This window comes from Sciurus vulgaris (genome assembly GCF_902686455.1).
Source record: "Sciurus vulgaris genome assembly, chromosome: 3".
NCBI classification, from domain to species: Eukaryota; Metazoa; Chordata; class Mammalia; order Rodentia; family Sciuridae; genus Sciurus; species Sciurus vulgaris.
Window position 1 is genome coordinate 123709517 of NC_136463.1, and position 21544 is coordinate 123731060.

Below are 21544 nucleotides of genomic sequence, written 5' to 3' on the forward strand. Positions count from 1 at the left end.
TGGAGACTAAAGAGATTCTTCTCTTTTTCCTCAAGGTCTTGGGCTCTAAATCCTATTTCAACTACGAGAACACTGCAAAGGTACACCCGTGCTGTGACATGTAAGATGAAGTCACTGGAGCAAGGCTCGACAGGCAGTCAAAACTCTGGAACTGACTTGAAAGGACGTGCTCTTCGGGAGCCCTCATGTCCACAGAACCATTACCATCTTCATCTCTCCCTCCAACTGTTCCCCAGTTGGAGTTTCAGCAGTTGGATATACAAAGGAAAATGTTTAAATCCTAAAGAACAGAAAGTCAATAGAAATAAAACTTGAGGAACAAAGCGGCCCCAGTTGCAGGCAGACCCAACACTGCTGATTACCAGCAAGAAAGCCTTCATTGTAGCAGGGATTGTACCATTTCTTTGGCATTCCTAAGTAACAAAGGAGAAGTGCTGCAAACCCACGATAATTAGCGATAGTTTTACACCAAAATCGTTCTAATATGGTACTCAATAAAACAAAATAATCTTTTTACTTCACTGAAAAGAAGACTGTAGTATTTTTGAGCAACCCAAAGTCACTTCAATATATTAATTGAATGACCCATAATTGCTGCATTGTTCTGATGTTTATCTTAGACTCTGCATGAGTGGTTTTTCCTTGATGCTAATCCCATTAGAAGTAAAATGGACTGCAGTTTTGAATCTGTTCCTTAAAAAAAAAAAATTTAATGGACAAGTTGTTGAATATCAGATGCCTGATAACCAGATTGAATAATTAAAATAAGGGGGAAAAATGAGTTTTTACCTGTTTCACAGATATAAATATGGACTTAGATAGAGATATACACACATATAAATATATATATATACAAACATATTCAGAAATATTTCACAAGCTGTAGAATATTCTTAAGCATCTAAGAATATAGAGGTGAAAAGATAGATGATAAGAATCTCTCATACCATATTAAATTTATTCTAAGGTAATCTTTTTACTAGGACCCTAATACCCTTGCCTTTCTCACCATCTCATCCATTTTCTTAGCTCCCCTCTCCCTACCTCCCTGAGAAGGCTCACACACTATTCTTTGTTCTGGAAAGGAATGCCTGGAATGGACACAAGTTGCTCTGTCTTGGAGCCCACTGTCTTGATTTTAGAATCTTGAAAGGGTAGGCTCTATAACCCAGGGTCTAGTCTAACAGGCAGGGCTATGAGCTCCAGGGATAGGCTTCCTGATTCTTTCAAATATTGGGTAGGGAGGCACAGAATTAAGTTCTTCCTTGGAGTTTTTCCAACATCCATCACTGTAAGTGGTTTCCAGGTGCCAAATATATTTAGACCCATCCTTCAGAAAATCTTATTTCTGAGAAAGAAAAAAAGTCAGATCCAGAGGCTGATACTACATTTCTAGAGAAGTAATGGTTCCTATGCATTATGACCGTGGAAACAATAGAACAAAAAATGATTTTTGGTCAAGTCTCACTTGATCCTTGATCACATGGGAAATATTCTAATGATAGCTGCCAAATGTCTAAAGTGACATTTAAAATTATCTAAACACCACTATGAGGACATAAATCTCAGCAATTACCGTTGATGGCTGCCAACATCACAAAGAGAGGGCAGGAAGCATCATGTGCCCCCTGATGGAAATACTCACCCTTATACACAAAGTATTCTCACCTTGATGAATCATCTCTGCCCTGCCTCTGATTTACAGGTTCAATCCTCTAGATTAGTCATTTTCAATTGAAGCAGTAAGAGGGTAATTTTTGCTCGCAGAGGATGTTTGACAAAATTTGAGGACATTTTCAGTTGTCACAACAGGGAGGTGCTGATGACTTCAAGTACACAGAGGCCAGGGATACTGCTGACATTCCGTAATGCACAAGACAGCCTAGCACAATAAAAATTTATCTGGCCCTAAATGTCATTAGTGCTGCAGTTGAGAAACCCTGCTTCAGATCTAGGTAATTTCCAGAAAATACAAGGGAGAGAAGAACATGTTAAAGGACATTGGAGGATGAAATAAGCAATATCCAGACTATGGAAAACACCTTGCCAAGTGACCTGTTTTGTTTTCACCAAATAAATTGGAAAGAGTGAAGAACAGAAATAGAAGGAAAACGTACAAATTGAAAGTCTGAAGATATATATCAACTAACTCCTATATAAATATTTTATTTGGATTCTGAATTAAGTAATCAAACTGTAAAAATAATAGCAAGAATGATTTGGAGTTTTTTTTTTTTTTTTTTTTTTTTTAGTTGCCAATGGACCTGTATCTTACTTATTTATATGTGGTGCTGAGAATCAAACCCAGTGAGTTGCACATGCCAGGCAAGTGCTCTACCACTGAACTACAACCCCAACCCAGGATAACTTTTTAAACTGACTAGCTACCTAATTATTTTAAAGAACAGTTGTTTCCATTTTTTAGGTATAATAATGATATAATGTGTTTTAGTCTATGTTTATTGTAGAGATAATTACCAAAATATTAACAGATTAAACAATCCTGAAAATTGCTTCAAAATAATAGGGTGTAAGGAGAATAAATATATGTAGGTAAAATGAGATTATTCATGAATTGATAACTGCTATAACTGAACAATAAGTAAAAAGAGATTCGCTATACAATTCACTCTGCTTTCATAGGTTAATAACCTCCACTATAAAATGTTTAAGCAATAATTTGTTTAAATAGCTACGTAATTTCCAGGCAAACTATTTTATAAATGTTTATTGTTAAATAGAAGTATTCTAAGAGCATGCAGCACACACAGTTTAAATGTAGTTGAAAGCACAGCTCCTCTGCCCTTGCTTCTTGGTAATGTTTATAATCTCCACAAAGCAGGAGATCACACCTGCCAATGTGAAAAGTGCACAGGATAGTGACTGGAGTTTAGTGAATGGCAATCCCCTTTCTCACTTTCCACAAGAACTTCAAATGGAGAAAACAAAATAGGGTATATACATCATACTGCCACTATTCATTTCCTTCTGTTTATATCCGGCTATGGCCAGATCAAAGCACTAATGAGGAAGTATAAAGATTCTTTTCTTAATTTCCTCTGATGTATGAGGGTTTTTAACACTCCTCCACAAAAAAAAAAAAAAAAAAAAAAAAAAAATTGCAACAAATAAATAAGATAGAGGGAAATAGGAAAGAAGACCTGATTACAAAACCCCTTACATGAGCCAGGCATGGTGGCACATGCCTATAAACCCAGCCAGGATTATCCCTAAGGAGGCTGAAGCAGGAGGGTCACAAGTTCAAGGCTGGCCTCAGCAATTTAGCAAGAACTTGTCTCAAAAAATATAAAGGGCTGGGGTGTAGCTTAGTAGTAAGTGCCCCTATGTTCAATCCCCAGTACCAAAGTGGGGTAAAAAAAAACAGTGTTACGTAAGATTTGTTTTAGAGTCATGATGTATCCTGAAAAGTTCGTGACATATCATTCCAGAAAGAACAAGCTATAAATTGGATGTTTTTTCTTAACAAATCCTTATTTCACCAATTACTTGTACTGAATTTTTTTAATAAAAATGTTTGATTAAATATTCCTGCTTGGATATTTTCTAAAGCTCTCCTCCTCCTTCCCTTCATTTCTTTTATCAGGGCTACTTGCATGCTCATATCCTGCCAGGCTTTTTCCAGACGGTCCTTTGGCAAAGTTGTGAAGCAGTTGTACTAGCAACTTTAGACTTGGCTGCAGGGTGCTCATGGAAAACGTCCAAACCGTCTGTTTCAGCTGCCTTTTATTTTCCCCAAAGTAGCATTTCCATTGCATTTGCAATAAGGCACTCATTTTTATCCACTTGCAAATAAGGGATAAAGATACAGGCTGTTGGCTGGTGACACAAGCCTCTGGTAGTCTTTTAAACTCTCATAAGGGAGGACTCTCCTCTTCTGTCCTTCACACGGGGCAGTCTCTAGACTTGAAACCAGAAGATGAGCCAAGCACTAGCTCTGCCACACAATCTTGGATGAGCCAGTCTATATCCTTCCAAGTTTTCATTTCTTTATTCATAGAGAATAAATTAATGCCTGCTTTACTGTTCTCACTAAGGAACCTAATAATAATAATAATGTATATAATGCTCTGAAATTTACAAAATGTTGCAACATATATGATTTATCACCTTAATTAATCAAAAATATTTTCTTCACCTGTCTCAGTGAAAGACCTAGTGTTTACTTCACAAAGTAGTGAGAGTCCTTGACTTGTGAGCTGACTGTACTATGGCACCCAGATGCACAACCATCTGTAAAGCTGCCAGTGTTAGATCTAAATGCTCTGCATAATTTCCACAAGTGAAGGGAAATTCAAATTGGAGGTACCATAATCTCTTTCAAAAGAGAACATTTACAATGTAAATTATTCCAGAATATACACGTACCAGGAATTCTGCTAGAAAACGAACAAATAGCACAGACCCTTCTCTCAAAAAAATAAATAAATAAGTGAAATAAAATAAAGAACATTCAAGGGAAAAAAAACTGGAGAAGTATTGTTTTTAAAATTGCCAAAGCACAGGGCTTCAGGTGTAGCTCAGTGGTAGAGCACTTGCCTGGCCTACATAAGGCCCTGGGTTTGATCCCCAGCATTGCAAAACAAAATAAAATAAAACTATAAAAGAGTGGTAATGGTATATATTCAGCATGAACCTGGACTTATAAAAGTATAGGAATTAGCTACTGTGTCACTCTTTTTTATTTTTTTGTATGATGATGGAGATCGAACCCAGGCACAGGTCTTTCCATTTCACAAATACAAATATTTTTCCTCCATTAACAGAACAATTTGAGCAGTACAAAGAATAGAAGCAACTTGCTCATTTAGGTAAGCTCCCACCAGGGCACCATGTTGGAAAGATGAGGGGGAAAAAAATAATAGAAAATAGACCTTTCATTAAGAGTGCATAAAATATACCACTTGGCTCAAAGAAACAGACTTACAGACAGCCCAGAGAACTAAAATTAAATCAAAATTATCAAACAGTGGAGGTGGTATTCCATGAGAACAGGCTAAAACTTAAACCTTAAATTCGTTGGAGACATAAATAACTGAGAAGAGTTTGATCAAAGTTTCTAAGATACACAAAATCTGTTCACCAGTTCTTGGAAAACTAGATGTTATGGTTTAGATATGAGGTGCCTACCAATAGCTCATGTATGAAACAATACAAGAATTTTCAGAAGTGAAATGACTAGATCATGAGAGATGTAACCGCATCAGTGGATTAATCCACTGATGTGAATCAACTGTAAGCATGTAGGGTATGCCTGGAGGAAGTCAGTCATTGGGAGTGTGCTTTTGGGGTTTATATTTTGTCCCTGGTGAGCAGAGCTTTTTCTGCTTCCTGGTTGCCATGTTCTGAGCTGCCTTCCTCCACCACATCCTTCTACCTCATTCCAACCCAGAGCTATGGAGTCAGCAGACCATGGACTGAACCTCTGAAACGGTGAGCCAAAATAAAATTTCCTCCTGTTTGTTGTTTGTCAGATCTTTTGGACACAGTGACCAAAAAAAAGCTTCCTCAAAGATTTAAAGATAAATTTAAGAGCAAACAAAGGAAGTATCCCCATGCAGCATGCGATAAACTTAAGAAACACAGTAGTATTCTAAAAATAATGTCAGGAAGAAACATAAAAACTCAAGGAAGTTATACATAAATGGTAGACTTTTAAGAGAAACTGAGTATTTCTAAGGTTAAAGACAGAATTAGATGGACTATAAAACTGACACAAGGCCAGGTACTGTAGTACAACTATAATCCCAGCCTCTCAGAAGGTTGAGGTATAAGGATTGAAAGTTTAAGGTCAACCTGGGCAATTTAATCAGACTGACCTCAAATAAAAAAATTTTTAAAATTAAAAAATAGGGCTGAGAAAGTAGCTCAGAGACACAGTTCTTGCCTAGCATGTGCAATGCCTTGGGTTTGATCCCCAGAATCACACCAAAAAAATTTAAAAAAAAAAAAAAAAAAATGTCTGACCCAGTAGCTAATTCCTATATTTTCATATTCATTTTAACAGTTTGATATAAACTCAAGAGAGACAGATTACTCTTATTTGTCAGTACATAATGCAACATGTCTGTATTTTCTTGATTTAGTTTTGGTAATAACTATGTATTTCACTCAGAATATTGTGATTTATATGCCTTATCTTATGGCAATCAGTTATAAACAGATATAATATATTGCCATTATAGGGAAAACCATTATCTTTCCTTCTTTTTCTTCTTCTTCTTCTTTTTTTTTTTTTTTTTTTTTTGAGGGGGGTTTAGGGAGAAGTGCAGGGCCTTACCCACACTAGGTAAGCACTCTACCACTGAGCCACACCCCAGCCCAGGAAAGCCATTTTCAGAATGTAACACTTTTCAAAGAAAAACTGGAAAATGTGATCTCCACAAAAGCAGAAAAATTAATGAGAAATTTTAACCACAAACTTTCCATAGCAGTATAATAAAAGTTAAAAGTGACCAACCCGTATTTTGCACTCAGCATATTCAATCATCTTTTTAGATTCTACGTTAATGTTAAAAGTTTCCTACTTCAAAACATGAAAAAACTTGATGTGCTAAGTAAGGCAGGACAAACTTAGAACGTCTTGTTAAAAATAGACTCCTATCAGAACATCACCTCTAATCCACAAAAGAATCTGCCAAGAGATTTCAACAACAAGAGGAGTATTGTAGGCATTTCTGTCCATCAACGAATCTAACAAATTGATTAAAATACCAAAGGGACAAGGGTGAAACTAAATACAGTGCAAAGACTGAAACGGACTCACGGCAGTCTCTCTCGTCAGTTCCATCTGAGCAGTCTCTGACATGGTCGCACCTGTATTCCCTCGGAACACACTGACCGTTGGAGCACGTGAGCTGATGGCTTGAGCATGTTCTCCCAGCTGTGAAGGGGAAAGAGAGCACTTAATTTACCATTACAGACTGACACAGACTAACCTATTGATAGTTCCCAAATATGAATGAGGATATTGGAAAGCAGAGCATATACTGAATATAAAGTTCACAGGAACACAAGACCAAGTACCCTGCTACCACCAAACTAAGCATACCATGCAACAGCAAAGATATTATATTGTCAAAATGCCCTCAGAATAGTATGGACACTCCGGCATGCTAGGGTAGACCATTGCATGATCAACCTGTGTTGAAACTACAATATACACTGAAAAGATAATATGGTAAGGATGATGAATGAAATAAGACATAGGGATTAAGCCAGGATTGGTAAACACCCCTCCCCACTTGAAATCCTTTTTTAAACAAGGCAATATGTCAAAGGATTAACAGTGGTTATTCCTGAATGGTGGGAATATGAGTGATTTTATGTTTTTTTTTCCTTTATAGCTTCCTTTGTTTGTAAATTGTCTACATTAGCCATGTGTCAATTTTATAAACAGAAAAAAAAAATTTAGTTTGATTTTATCCTATGTTGATGAGTTCAGGTAAAAGCAGGGCATCAGCAGTTTATCAAGTGAGTCTCTGGACAAAACATAAAATGGAATGATTGTAGCCTGCAAGCATGAGGGAAAGGTGTTCTGTAGCTCCGAGGCAGGAATTGCCTAGACTTGGTAACATTATCTTACCATGTGATATTTTTTTTTTGATTGTCCACATAAAAAGGGAAACATTTGAGAAACATGATTGTCTAAAAATTATATAATCCTCTATTGAAGAAAGAGGTTTTCGCCTGAATTTTACAGAGTTTCATATATTTCTGTCTGGTTAAGATACTTAGGTTCAGCAAAACTTGGTTTTCTGGGGGGGGAAAAGTATATGGTAAGGGATGTGCCATCAAAACTTTTAGGAAAACCTTTTTAAGAGATAAGAAGAAAAATGACAACTTTAAAATTTATACTTGAAATTTCAAACATCCAGATTATCATGTATATTTTTTAAAAACCCTTTGCCATGCTTCATTGATTTTATCTTTCTTGTCACTTTGTTCCCTCCTTCGATTTGCTTTATCATGAATGTGTCATGTAATTCTTGAATAGGAAATAAAAATTTTTACAGTCTGCCTATTTCTGAAATACTTATAGATTTCATATTTTTTCCCACCACTGAATATGTGCAGATAAAATTTTACTTTTATTAATAAGATCAGAATAGACTCTTCTAGAAGGCACTTCAATGTCTGAATTCTGCCCATGACAGAAACACTATTTAACTTGAATAAGATTTAAAAGATTATATTTCCACATAATTTATTTAAGTATATATTTCCAATTGTCACATAAAATTAAAGAGATTCTTTGATTCCTGAAAAGTAGGTCATGAGTGGTCTTAAAGTATGAAAAGAAACTAAAGCAGGTGCCAATATTATGTTAATGTTAATGATCATGGCTTTCTTCTTAAAATCAAGCCCAAATAATGCTATATTTTGTACTTAAGGTTTAAACAGTTTGAGGAAGTAATTAGAAGCTCATTAAATGTAGAGAAATGACAGATAAAATTACATAATTCCATCAACTGATCTAATGCTTTATTCATTCATTACACAAACATCTATTGAGGGACTACTAGGTGCCACCAAGTTCACCCACAATGAGAATCTAAAGATGAATAAGGCACAATCCCTACCTTTAAAGAATTCATTGTTTTCTGGGGGAGTCTTTTAAGAAATAATTAGGAAATAATCATGGAAGCAAATCGCAGGCACACAGCAGCAATAGAAGCATCACAGAGGGGTACCATATTCACCCTGGAACAGGAGCATGTACTGTGATAGTTTCCTTGAGAAAGGGACACCTCTGCTGGGTTTAAAAAGGAGAAATAGCAATGAACTAGATCAAAAGGAAACAAGAACTGCCTAGCAATGAGTAATCAGGCAGGAGGAATGGAGGCAAAAGGCCAGAACAAGGAACTGCAAGCGTGGCTGTGCCTCAGATGGACATTTCCAAGCAGGAATTGCAAGTGATGGACATGGAAAAACAAACACCAATCACATCTTTGAGGCCAGGATGAACCCTGTCAGGGAGTTGGAACTTTGTCCAGGAGGTAATGGAGAGCTGGCAAAGGGTTTTGGTTAGATCTTTTCAGCATCAGTGTTGGGGAGAGCCTGAGAGGGCACAGGACCGGAGGCAGGGAGGTCAATCCAGAGGCTGCTGCAGCCACCCAGGTGAGAGATGCTGACAGTGAGTGGTCACATAATGGGGAAAAAAAAAAAAAAGAGAAACTTTAGAAATGTTTATAAGGTAAATTAGTCAGAAGTTAGTGAAGGAGAGGAAAGAATCGAGAATAACTTCCAAGTTTCTAACATGGTCACCAGGGGGATTGTGATAACCTTTCCATGGGAATTGATTACATCTTTCATGTCATTTACACAAATTATTTTTATGTAATAAAACACTTACATTATGAAACATATTTCATGAAATCTAGGTTAACAAGTAAAAGAGCCCCAATCGGGATATTTTTGTTAGTTTGCAACTAATTTGTATTTTCTGCCAGTACCTTCTAGTGGGCTAAAATTTTGTTTCTATTGATAAAGATAGGCCAGCAAACATGGTAGGAAAAGTCAGTTTGGGGGAGAAGATAACTGGTCACAGTTGAGGCACCTTGTGTTTGATGCACCTTGGAGATATCCAAAAAGTGGTTGCATCCACAAGACTAAAGTGTGGGCACAGATTTGGATCTCATCAACCTACAGAGGTAACTAAAAATCATGAGCCTGATGAGATTATAGTGGGGCCAATTCAGGAATGCAGCCATTGCCACAGTCCAGCCATTGCTAATACTTTCTTCCTTGTTGTAGCCATACCATGGACTATAGTGGTACTTCAGTCACAATGAAGTAACTACCAACAATGCCTCCAAGTAACCCACGCACTAGCTCCTGCTTCCCTAGCCACAAAGAAGAGCGTTTAATACTGGGAACAAAGAGGTGAACGTTCTGAATGCAAAGGGTGCCCCTGGAGCACTCCAACCACATAAATGAAGGCCCCCACCTATACATACCAACAAATATTTTGCTTCTTACTTGAACGTAACATAAACCAAATTAAAGATTGGGAACCTATTCCAGTTCCAAATTGCTGGGGTATATTTATAAGTCATTAGAACATTCACAGTTTTCAATATCACTCCCACTCTGAATTGCTGGCATACGTTCCCTGGTCATTTAACATCCAGCTCAGTATTTACGTATAAAGAATCATCACAGTGTGTATAACCTATCTGTGACGGGTTAAATTTTAAGTGTCCAAAGAACCAAAACAAGATGCCTCTCTAAATACTTACGGCAATGCTGATGTTCATCTGAGCCATCAGGACAGTCTTCCTCATGGTCACATACCCAGTTGTGAGGGATGCAGGTTCCGTCACTCTCACACTGGAAATAACCTGCCTGGCAGGATTGGGGAGCTAAAACAACCAAAAAAGGACTCATTATGGCAAATATCTGTCCCATAGCACCACAAAAATGCTTACTTCAAAAGACAGTATGCCACCAAGCTGGCAGCACCTGCCTATAATCCCAACTACTAGGGAGGCTGAGGCAGGAAGATCTGAAGTTCAAGGTCAGCCCGGACAGCTTAGCAAGAACCTTTCTCAAAAATAAAATAAAAAGGGCTGGGGGTGTAGTTCATTGATAGAGCTCCTGTGGGCTCACTCTTCAGTACTACAAAAAAAAAAGACTGTCACCAGGGGCAGTGTCACAATTCTATAATTTCAGCCACTCAGGAAGCTGAGGCAGCCTCAGCAATTCAGCAAGATCCTGTCTCAAAACAAAAAGGGTCGCAGATGTAGCTTAGCAGTACAGCACCCCAAGTTCAATTCCCAGTATCACAAAAAAAAAATTAAAAAAATGTCGAGTCCTGCTCAACATAAGTAAAGTCTGTATACTTTAAGGTCCACTGTCAAATAATCTCATCAATGGATCAACACAAACTATTGATCCAAACCAGTATAAAACAGAGAATAGCCAGACTGGTGGCACACACCTGTAATCCCAGCTACCTGGGAAGCTGAGGAGAGAGGATCACAAGTTTCAGGTCAGCTTCAGCAACTTAGTGAGACCCTGCCTCAAAATAAAAAAATAAAAAGGACTGGGGATGTGGCTCAGTGACCGAGCACTTGCCTAGCATGCAGGAGGTCCTGGGTTTGATCTCCAGTAGCAAAAAACATAACAAAACAAAAAAAGAAGAAAATAAATAAATAAATAAAATGGCACAGCCATACACATATCAAATTTATGACAAAATTATTAAACTAAAAATTTAATTTAATCAAAATTAACCATGAGTGTTTGTTAAATTGTTTGAAATGTTTTGAAATATCTAATAGTAAAGTATCATAATGAACTGGAAAATCCAAGATCTGGAAAAGAAGACCCAGAATCAAATAATCATTATTACCACAATTTACTTGTTTTGAGATCTTTGGCAAGTTCTCTGAGCCTTACTATATGCATCATAAAATGGAGACTGTACTGTTCATTGTAAAAAATAAATAAATAATACCCGTGAAAGTGCAATATAATGCTGGTTGCTATCATTATTGTCTTTGGTATTATTGTTATTATTGTTGTTATAGGACCTTTAAATGTAGTAACAATCTCAGAAGAGTTGGTGGCATAATTTGTCATTTATTCCTCTATCCCAGATTACACTATTCTCAATTTGCTCATATTGTTTTAAAAGAAAAGAAATGAACTCAGTAAGCCCAAAGGAAGCAAACTGACAGCACAGGATGATGTCTCCACAAATATAGCTGCTCTCCTATTCCAAGTGTGAGCACCAAGTGTCAGCTGGGATGTTATAGAAATGTAGAATATCTGGTCCCACCCCAAACATATCAAGTCAAAATATGCACTTTTACAAGTTCCCAGGTGATCCATTTGTGCATGAAAGTTTAAGAAGCACTGAATGGGTCCAATTTCTTCCTCTTCCTCCCATTCTTTCAAATGAGTCATCATCAAACAATACACCCAAGTTTGACGGTTCTGGTGTGCCACAGGATGCAAACAATTCAAAACAAGGTTTGTTTGTTTTGTTTTATTTTATTTTCACCTGCTTTCCTGGTCATGGGATAATAACCCTTGTCTGCTTACCTATCAGAATGAAGGACATTGCAGCAATGTGATTGATCACCTAAGGCAAGTTGGAAAGAGCAGTGGACTTAAGGGCAGGGATTTGGACAAGGCACTCATCAACTGAGATGCTACAATAAGTAACGATTTCTTTAGGGCTCACTTTCCTAATCTAAAAGCCACCTTAGCATATTTTTGAGCACTATATATGTACATGTGAAAATGATTTTATAATTAGTTACATTTTGGATTTACTTTATCATCATATTCTTAACTAGAACTTTTTCAAAACAATATCGCACTAGACACATTTTCTTTCTTTATTCACAAGTTACACTATAGCTTTTTTTAATTATTTTTTCTTAATTTAAGACAGGGTTTTACTAAATTGCTGAGGCTGGCCTCAAACTTGTGATCCTCCTTCCTCAGCCTCCTGGGTCACTGAGATTACAGGCATGTACCACCACACCCAGTTCTACACCACATCTTTTATATAAGAATAGGTTCCGCCTTGAAGTACAAATCAGAGGAATTCAGATAACATGCTTTGTTTGTTCTAGTTGATTTGAAAAACTTCCAGAGTGAATCATCAGCAACAGTCACTTAAAGACTTCAAAAAACTGATGGCAAATTCATTTCCCTATCAAGGTGTGGCCATGGGATAAGGGTAAGATAGAAACTGATGTAAACTGAATCCCTTTGTTAAAGGGAAGAAACTCTTATTAAGGTCATCGATTCACTTATTCAATTACACAGATTGCAAAAGACTTGATCCTGGCCCTGGATCTGTCATTAAGCCTTGTCTTTTCTTTGATAGGCTGGAATCACCACAAAGCATTCATGTCACTCAAAAAAGAGTTTAGCCTCTTTTGGCCCTTCCCCACTTACGGCAGCCAACTTCATCAGTGTCGTCCAAACAGTCTCTAGTACCATCACACCTCCAAGCTGCAGGGATACAATGCCCATTTCCACAGCGAAAATGCCCACTGTCGCATTCTGTAACACCCAAGAAATGCAAAAACAGTTTCAAAATAAAATTTAAAGCTTCGGATATTTTATTAAAGAAATACAAATTTTCGATAAAAATGAAAAATTATTCAACTATCTAGTAATTAACAGAATGCAAAATATTTTTTTAAATTAGGGAAACATTTTTATGGTGATAATATAAAAATAATTGCTTGGAGGTCTGTAGAAAGAAGGTCATTTTCATATATAGCTGATTAGAGTGTACCCTGATGTGACCAATGTGGAAAGCAATTTGACGAAGTGCATCTTCTTTTTTAAAAATGTTCTTTTTTTTAACTCAGTAATTTTTATTCTAAGTATTTTTTCTAAGGACCTAACCAGAGAACTAGACAAAGATTTATGTAAATATACATTTTTTATCATATTATTTATAATAAAAGAAATTTTAAACCTCCTACTGGAATTTGTGAAAATGGTTATGAAGAACTTCTAATTATTTGGAAGAAATATTTATAGTATAATGTAAACAAAGACAAGGATGCAAAATTTTACTTCTAACAGTCACATAAAGAAAAAAGAGCAGTGTTAAAAAAGACCAAAATGTTACCAGTGATTATCTCTCATTGATAACATCATGGCTAACTTTTGATCTGCTTGACTGTGCTAATTTTTTAGTTTCTCCTCTTACGTTTCTTAAAATGGCTTTCTATTAATAAATCATACATAGCAAGTTATAGCCCTTCATCCTTAGGTTCAGACCAATATTCTGGCCTTTTTAATGAATTTGTGAACTGCCAAGTCTGTAAGTTCATCTCTGCAAACACTTTGTTTAAAGGCAAAAAACAAATTTCTGCAGTCAACCAGAGTGCACAAACTTGGCACTAAAGGTTACCTTGTCCCCAACTGGAAATAGTATCCACCAGTGACATTAGAAAGAGAGTATGACTTAAACAAATTAATTTCATTCAACGAATATATCCTGCACTTTTCCTGGGTCTCTCCAGGGGACTAATTTGGCATTGGAAATCCTCCAAGCTTCCCCAAATATCTGGCCAGTGATCTTCTCAAGCAGTATGTGCCAAGTAGGAAATTTTTTTAAAGAAAGCAGCCAACAATCAGTCCAACTTGGAGAAGACTCAAATTATTCTTTCACAAACCCAAGGGATAGGGAGTAATTTTCAGAGTTGGAAGAATAATTTTATTTTCCCCCTATATTGAACCAATCATGCTAAATTATCCACTTCAATTTTTGGCTATTAACCCCAAATTAGGTAAATATACACATCAATTACATACTCCCAGAATAAATAAACACTGTGCTATCCCGACTTGGGTAAATGCAGGCATATCAACAGCAGGACATAAACATAGTTAAGTGATCTATTCCTAGAGAATATGGGCTACTTTGTTCATGGAATGCTCAAATCTGATTGTCTGGTAGTGACATCCTGATTTATAATGTATGCTGCAAATGGTCAGAAACTTCCCTTGGCTAAATGGTGGTACCGAGTGGTACAGAAGCACGTACACCCAAATACCTTCTATAGACTAATGCATGATGGTGGTTGGTGGTGCAGGTCTGGGGTTGGTGGTGCAGGTCTCTTATCAACTACCTTTAAAACACAACAACCTCCCTTGCAAAAATGCCCCTAAGGAATGTACAAATTCACTCTGGAATCCCAGAACTTCTCATTGGATTTTGTTCTACAAAGCAATATTTCCATGGGAGATTAGAGGCTTTAGAGGTTTAGCTATTAACACAACATATATTAAGTCACTTTTACCAATTAGGTCTATTGTTAGTAATCCCACACAATGTATTTGTAAGTTCAGTACATTTGTCTTTTAGTATCTAATCAGTTCTGATTGAAAAATTATAACTGTAAAGGACAGTCCATATACAGAGTTTCATATTGCTGTAGGGAAAAAAAGCACTAACTTAGAAATTCAGTATATAAAAGAAAATTCCCAGAATGATATATTGCCTGTTTTGAAAACACATATGAATGCTATTTCTTAAGCAACTTTTAGCAAAAGTCAAATTGGAAGGTTTTTTTGTTGGTTGTTTTTAGCTCAAACACCAGACTAAATACATCATGAAAAGAATACAAAATAGGGACCTAAAAGTTGTTTGTTTGATTTTTTTTTTTTTTTAGAACACTATAAGGCCAATTTTCTAAAATCATACACATAGAAATTGAAACTGATGGGAACTATTTCAATCAGGTAACTATAAGCAGTGATTTTCACAGCTGAGCTCGCAATCACTCCATTATCTAAAGTAATATATCACATCCAATTTACTCAATTTATCAACAGATCCATGATAATTCATTTGTCAAATTCACCTTTTCAATGGTAACTTTCCATGCCTGTTAGAACTCCCAAATGACTATTGTTTGAAAATATCTCTCCAGAAAAAACAAACAGATACTTTATCACTGCTGGGTGGCCAGCCTCTCAGCAACCAGCCAAATGTTCCACTAGTGTCAGAAGCCTGTCATTCATTCTATTATAAAAGGAATATGCGTGGTTTAAAAATAAACTGCTAGCAAAAAGATCTAGATTAGACTTGATAACAATAGCAGGTGCCCCTGGTTTCAGGGGATTTATATGTACTTTATTTCCTTAGTATATTGTTTTAAATAAGTAGCCTTTACTCACTAGCCCTGCAACGGTTAATATTAATCCTTATGACAGTCCTATGATACAGATGCTATTATTATGAACATTTTACAAATAAATTGAGGCAGTCAGTAACTTTCCCAGACGGCAAAGCAAGTATGTGCAAAACAAGGATTTGAACCTGACAGTTCTGTCCCAGCACCTGCAACACATTGCTATGTTCCCTTTTAAAAAAAAAAAAAAAAAAAAAAAAAAAAAAAAAAACACTAAACTCAAAAGCAAAGGTAAAAATTTGATTTCTTCCCCCCAAACTTTGAGCTCATTCATTTCACTGACATAGAATTCACAGTGCTTACATTCTTTGGTTGGAGGAGAAAGTCGTCTAATTTGCAGCTAACACTGCACTAAAATATCCTTGGGCTTCAGAAAATTTGCAACAATCAAAAGCAACAAAGAGAAATAAAAAAAGAACTTTGTCACTCTGGGAAAACTGATATCAGAAATAAGGACAGATTTGTTTCCCAAGCTCATAGAGTCCAAAGATATTAAAAAACAAAAAACAAGAGTAATCCTTTCTTTATAAATAGCCATGTCCCAAGCTTCCTGGTCCAAGTGTTAGACTAAGAATGTGTTAAGATAAGATACTAGAGTCACAGATAGTGCCCAGAGGAGGGAAGGTTTGTTTGTTTGTTTTTCAGGGCAGGGAAGAGTCCTGGATTGAGAAGACCTCTTCTCTGTCATCTACAGCATCTGGCCCAGAGCTGGGCACATGTGGGATTGCAAATGCGTGTTGAACAGGTGGTGAAGATTCCTCTTTATAAAATTCCATCTGTTGAGACCTTCAAACATCTAAGATATACAAAACCATCTGAGCAAACTGAGACTTTAATAGGAATTGATGTTCTTAAATCCATAGAAAGAAAAATGAAATCTGGAATAATCTGAAATAAAAGGAATATGCAGAAGTTTATAATAAAGAGAAAAATACTGAATCATATTAGTAAGTTGCATTCTTTCATCCCTTCCTTACAACGGCTTCTTTTCCCTTCCATGATTCTCTCTGAAAAGAGAAAGGCAAGTGGTAGTCAATGGAACATTGTCCAGAGTTAACAGAGTAGGGTAATTTCTATGGCAAATCCTATTTTTCTGCTAGATCCTCTTAACTGGTCCTTCCAAACACTTGGTCCACCTGAGGGGCACATGTGATCTTTTTTAAAAACATAGACAACTAATTCATATTATAATAGTCCTACTTGCACTGAACTCAAAGAAACAAATTTTAAGATGAAATCTCTTAATTCACTTATAATTTTCACTTCATTTTTTCTGTACTTAATTTTCTTTACTTTGAACATACTTGATATTTACAAGGTGGGTGATAGCTACAATTTCTACACACCTATACATATAAATAAGGTCAAACCTCTTAAAGATTTAGGGTCACCTGCTAATTTGCAAAATGTTACACTGTAACCATAACAACCAAAGGTAACAAATTACTTGGAAGACCCTGCCCCTGCCTAATGTCAGTTGATGGAACAGTCAAGGATTCAATTAATGGAACTGAAACAAGACCATGCAGAGCAAGCCAACCTCCTACTGTCTTCCTTGGTACATTCTGGCTGCCTCATTTTCCTAATTAGATCACCAAATAGGTGATCTGAAATCCTTTTTGTATCTTTAATCCAGTTGACAAACTGTTAGATCAACTGCTTTTTTTTTCCAAATTACTGTTTTAGAGTCCCGATGTTTTGTTAGAGCAAACTAATATTGAGAGAACATTTACAGATGTCAAAGATTTACGGACAAGGCCATTTGATTCATTATCATAATCATTTGAATGCAACTAAAAGAAGGATAAAAAAAATGATGTCAAATTCATTATAGTCACAAAAAGTTCCTAACTACTATGTGCAGAACATTGCTCTACGGTTTGTGGAAGAAACAAAGAAGGATAAAATAGGGCCCCCTTTTTTATAGAGTTTACAAGTTTATTGGGGGACAAAAGTAACATGCATTATAAATTAAATATCCACACAACAGTTGGTATTTATTGAGCACCTGCTATGGTTTCCCACAATATACAAAGCTTTATATACATCCACTGGTCCCTTTTAAAACTGTGTGGAAGAGATTTTTCCTTACTTAATAGAAGAGGAAACTAAGCCTCAATGACATTAACCAACTTCCTCAGGGCCACAAAGGTGAAAATATCAAAGTCTAACTGAGATTCAGGACTGTGTGATTCCAGAGTTGCTGCTTCTCATCATTCCACTCTCCATGAAACAAATGCCATCTTACGTTCACCCAGAACTTGCCAGCAGTATTTTAAGTGGTTTCCACAGATTGGCTCATCCTCAAAACGACTCTGTAAGAGTGTATCAGTAGCCCCACTTCACAGATGAGGATACTGAGGCTTGACCAAATCTCACTGCTGGTAGGTAGTAGAGTGGGGATTCACACCTAGGCAGTCTGACTCAAAGCTGTGCTATAAAGTGGTAAACAACTTGCTCACAAGCAATAGAGATAGTAAAGACCAACTGGCACTGGTGGGAGTGTAGGTAACACCACAAGCGGAAGTGATCAGAGAAGTCTTTGGGAAGGAGAACATGACTCTCCTGGGTCTTTACAAATAAGCAGCATTTGGGCAGGTAAAGATGGGACCCAGCCTTGCATGGGGTTGAAACAACTTAAGGAAAGCTTGGCACAGGTGAAGGATAATGAGCAGGCCTCCACACCCAATCAGAGGGAAGCTCTCAGGGAATGTGGGCAATAAGGATGAGAGGAAGGAGCGAGAAAGTACCTTGATTGTCAAGCAAAAGAATGACAATAGCAAATGGTTTGATCATTAATGCCAGTAAAGGTGTTAAACTGAAGGTCACTCCAGGGACATAAGACTGAACTAGCAGGCAGACTCTCGCCATGAGAAAAATTTAGAGTTCCACTATGCTCCCCAGAATTTCACCCACCATGGGCCAGTGAGCAGGTTGGTAGGCAGTTCCCCAAGAGGCTGCTGGCAGAGATGGATCTCACTGTATAGCCCTTCCAGTTGCTCCAGACCTGATCCAAAGCAGCTCCATTTGCACCTTGCCAACAGGTTCCACAGGGTTTCACCACCAATATCCTGGTGACTTTTGCCCTTCATCCTCCTCAAGTTGAATGCGTCTGCCCACAGAATTGAATTCCAGCCCACAGAATTCGGTCAGCTGTCAAGACAGTCAGCTCATCTCAAAGATTACTATATTGTCTGAGTAATTGAAATAAAGTGTCTTTCGATGTCCAAAAGTCAGAATAATAGATGCACTATTCAAGTAGCCTCTCAATGCTGAGGTGAGGAATGGAAGTAACCACCTGTGATAACCAGTCTATCCTTCTCCATTTTCACTTAACCACCAGTTACCGGCCTTTCTCCCCTTCCTGTCTCTCACATCCCACTTATTTTTCTTCGAGCACCTCCATCCCCTGCACTTAGGCTGTCCATCAGCACTACAGAGCACTATAAACAAAGTCACACTTCTCAGGGGTTCTAGAGAAATCACTGTGGGGATTTGGGATGGACAGTTAACTCATCTTACAGAACCGTCCTGAGCAAGGCAGGATCCACAGCATTCCTGGTCCCCACCTGTGGAATGCCAGTAGCACCCACCCACCCACAGTCACTGTGACAACAAAAAACATTCCTATTCACATCTAAACACCCCTTCAGGGTGGCAGTACCACTCCAGTGGAGATCAACTCAGAACCTCTAAGCAGCTTGGACATTCAGAGTTCAAAATGTCTTACCCACATGAAAAAGATCATCTAAGAAAACCCCTATAATAAATTCTTCCCTTCTAAAGATAATAAAATTTCTTAAGCAGCAATCCCACTCCTTCCTACTCATCAATAAAAGGACCTGGGATTGGGCAATATCATGCCGCAGCTGCTGGTACCAGCAACTTGAAATTAACTCTCCTGGGAGTGAGTGTGATAAAGAATCTAAGTTCCAGGGAGGCTTGCTTCTCCCTGGAACATTCACTCTGTGTCCACAAGCTTACCCGGTCAAGTGGTCAGGGAGCACATCAGAAAAAAAAAAAAATCTAAAATCCTCAAGTGTTCATTAATGTAAAGGATGGTGGCTATAAAAAACAAAATCATAAACATATTTGCTTTATGGTCCAAACTTTTCCAATCTATATTATTTTTAGAACAAAAAATAATATCTTCAAATGTTCTCTTCCTACTCCTAACCACATACACCCTTGTTTTAGTCAGCCTTTTCACTGCTGTGACTAAAAGATCAACCAGAACAGAGAAGAGAAAAGTTTACTTGAGGGCTCAAGGTTTCAGAGGTCTCAGTCCACAGACAGCCAGCTCCATTCCGTGGGGCTCAAGGTGAGTCTGACATCATGGAGGAAGAATGTGGCAGAGGGAAGCAGCTCATGTGATGATCAGCAAGCAGAGAGAGAGAGACTCCACTCTCCAGGTACAGAATCTATACCCCACAGCCACGCCCCAATAAGCCACATCCTCCAGCCACACCCCATCTGCCTCCAGTTGCCACTCAGTTAATCCCATCAGGGATTAATCCATTGATTAGGTTAAGGCCATGACCCAATCATTTCTCCTCATCCAAACCATAACAACTCTCAGAAAATAAAAAGATAATGAACAATCATTTACATGCCCAAAACATTCAAAAGAATCTCTAAGTTTTTACCAAGAACTTTCAGCAATGAAAACTAGCTACTAGTTAGTACCAAACAAAGTGCTGAATCTGTGTTTATGTTGTGCTTTTTGTTATGTACCCTGAATAATTCATGCAGAGCATTTTCTATCAGCCAAGACACTGAGGGTCCTTAGAAGGACTGTCCTATGTATGGAAGAAAACTAAGCTCAAGACCTTCCCCTCCCCAGCCCCAGCCCCCACTAGGAACTAACTGGTTATTTACATCTTTAATGGCAAAAGGCTACACTTATAGGATGTAGAAAAGAACACTATCTAAACAGAAGAAAATTTAAGTTAGTCCGTCTATTCAGGTAAATAAGGACCTAATGAATCAACTACATAAGAAAAATAAAATGCTTTTCCACACTTAATGATTTAACACACCTACACAAAAATGATAAATAGCACAGAGCATGGTGGTGCACACCTATGATCCCAGCAACTCCCCTGGCTGAGGCAGGAGGATGGCAAGTTTAAGGCCAGCCTCAGCAACTTAGAGAGGCTGTAAGCAAGTTAGCAAGTCTCAGTAAAAAAAAAAAAAATTTAATTTTAAAAAGGTAGCTTAATTTAATTTTAAATTAAATTTTTAATTTTAAAATACCTCTGAGTTCAATTGCCAGTCCAAAAAAAAAAAAAAAAAAATCAATAGCTCCCATTGAAAAGCTGATTTTCGATCCCAATCACACAAAGGATTCCTATATTCCTGATTACAGAAATATTAATACTGAAAATGGTTGAATGGAATTAAACACTAAAAAATAAAATGAACACATGAGAAATAAATAACTACACTCATCTCCAAGCAGGGAACCTCCCTGCTCAAGACCAGTTCTTAACTCAAACAAAGCCTAAATGAACAGCATCAAACAGAGCTTTCCTGCTTCATTTAGGTCTAAGTGTTGAGCCATAAGTGAGACTGACACAGATGTGTTAAGTGCAGACATCAGCTATTTCCATCATCTTAACAAGTAGGTTAGATTAGCACGCTACCAAGTGAACAACGGTTGATACTGCAAACTGCGACAATAGTGGTAAGAGAAGAAACTGACTACCAACTGGTGGATATGTCATTCTCTAGAGTCTCCGGCTATCTTGTTTATGACTATTGAACAGATCTTCTTGACTGGATCAAATAAACACCTCGCTGTATTCCTTCTCTCGGACTCCATCTATTTAGTTCTTAACCATCACAAT

General features: G+C 37.3%; 1 protein-coding gene across 1 annotated transcript in view; it reads right to left on the bottom strand.

The window, feature by feature from the left end:
• LOC306656559 (low-density lipoprotein receptor-related protein 2-like) overlaps window positions 1-21544 on the bottom strand; it is a 244423-nt gene that overhangs the window by 188273 nt on the left and 34606 nt on the right. Inside the window, 3 exon segments of the mRNA XM_079131902.1 lie at window positions 6785-6901; window positions 10260-10382; window positions 12937-13044. Of these exon segments, the coding sequence (XP_078988028.1) occupies window positions 6785-6901; window positions 10260-10382; window positions 12937-13044 (348 nt within the window).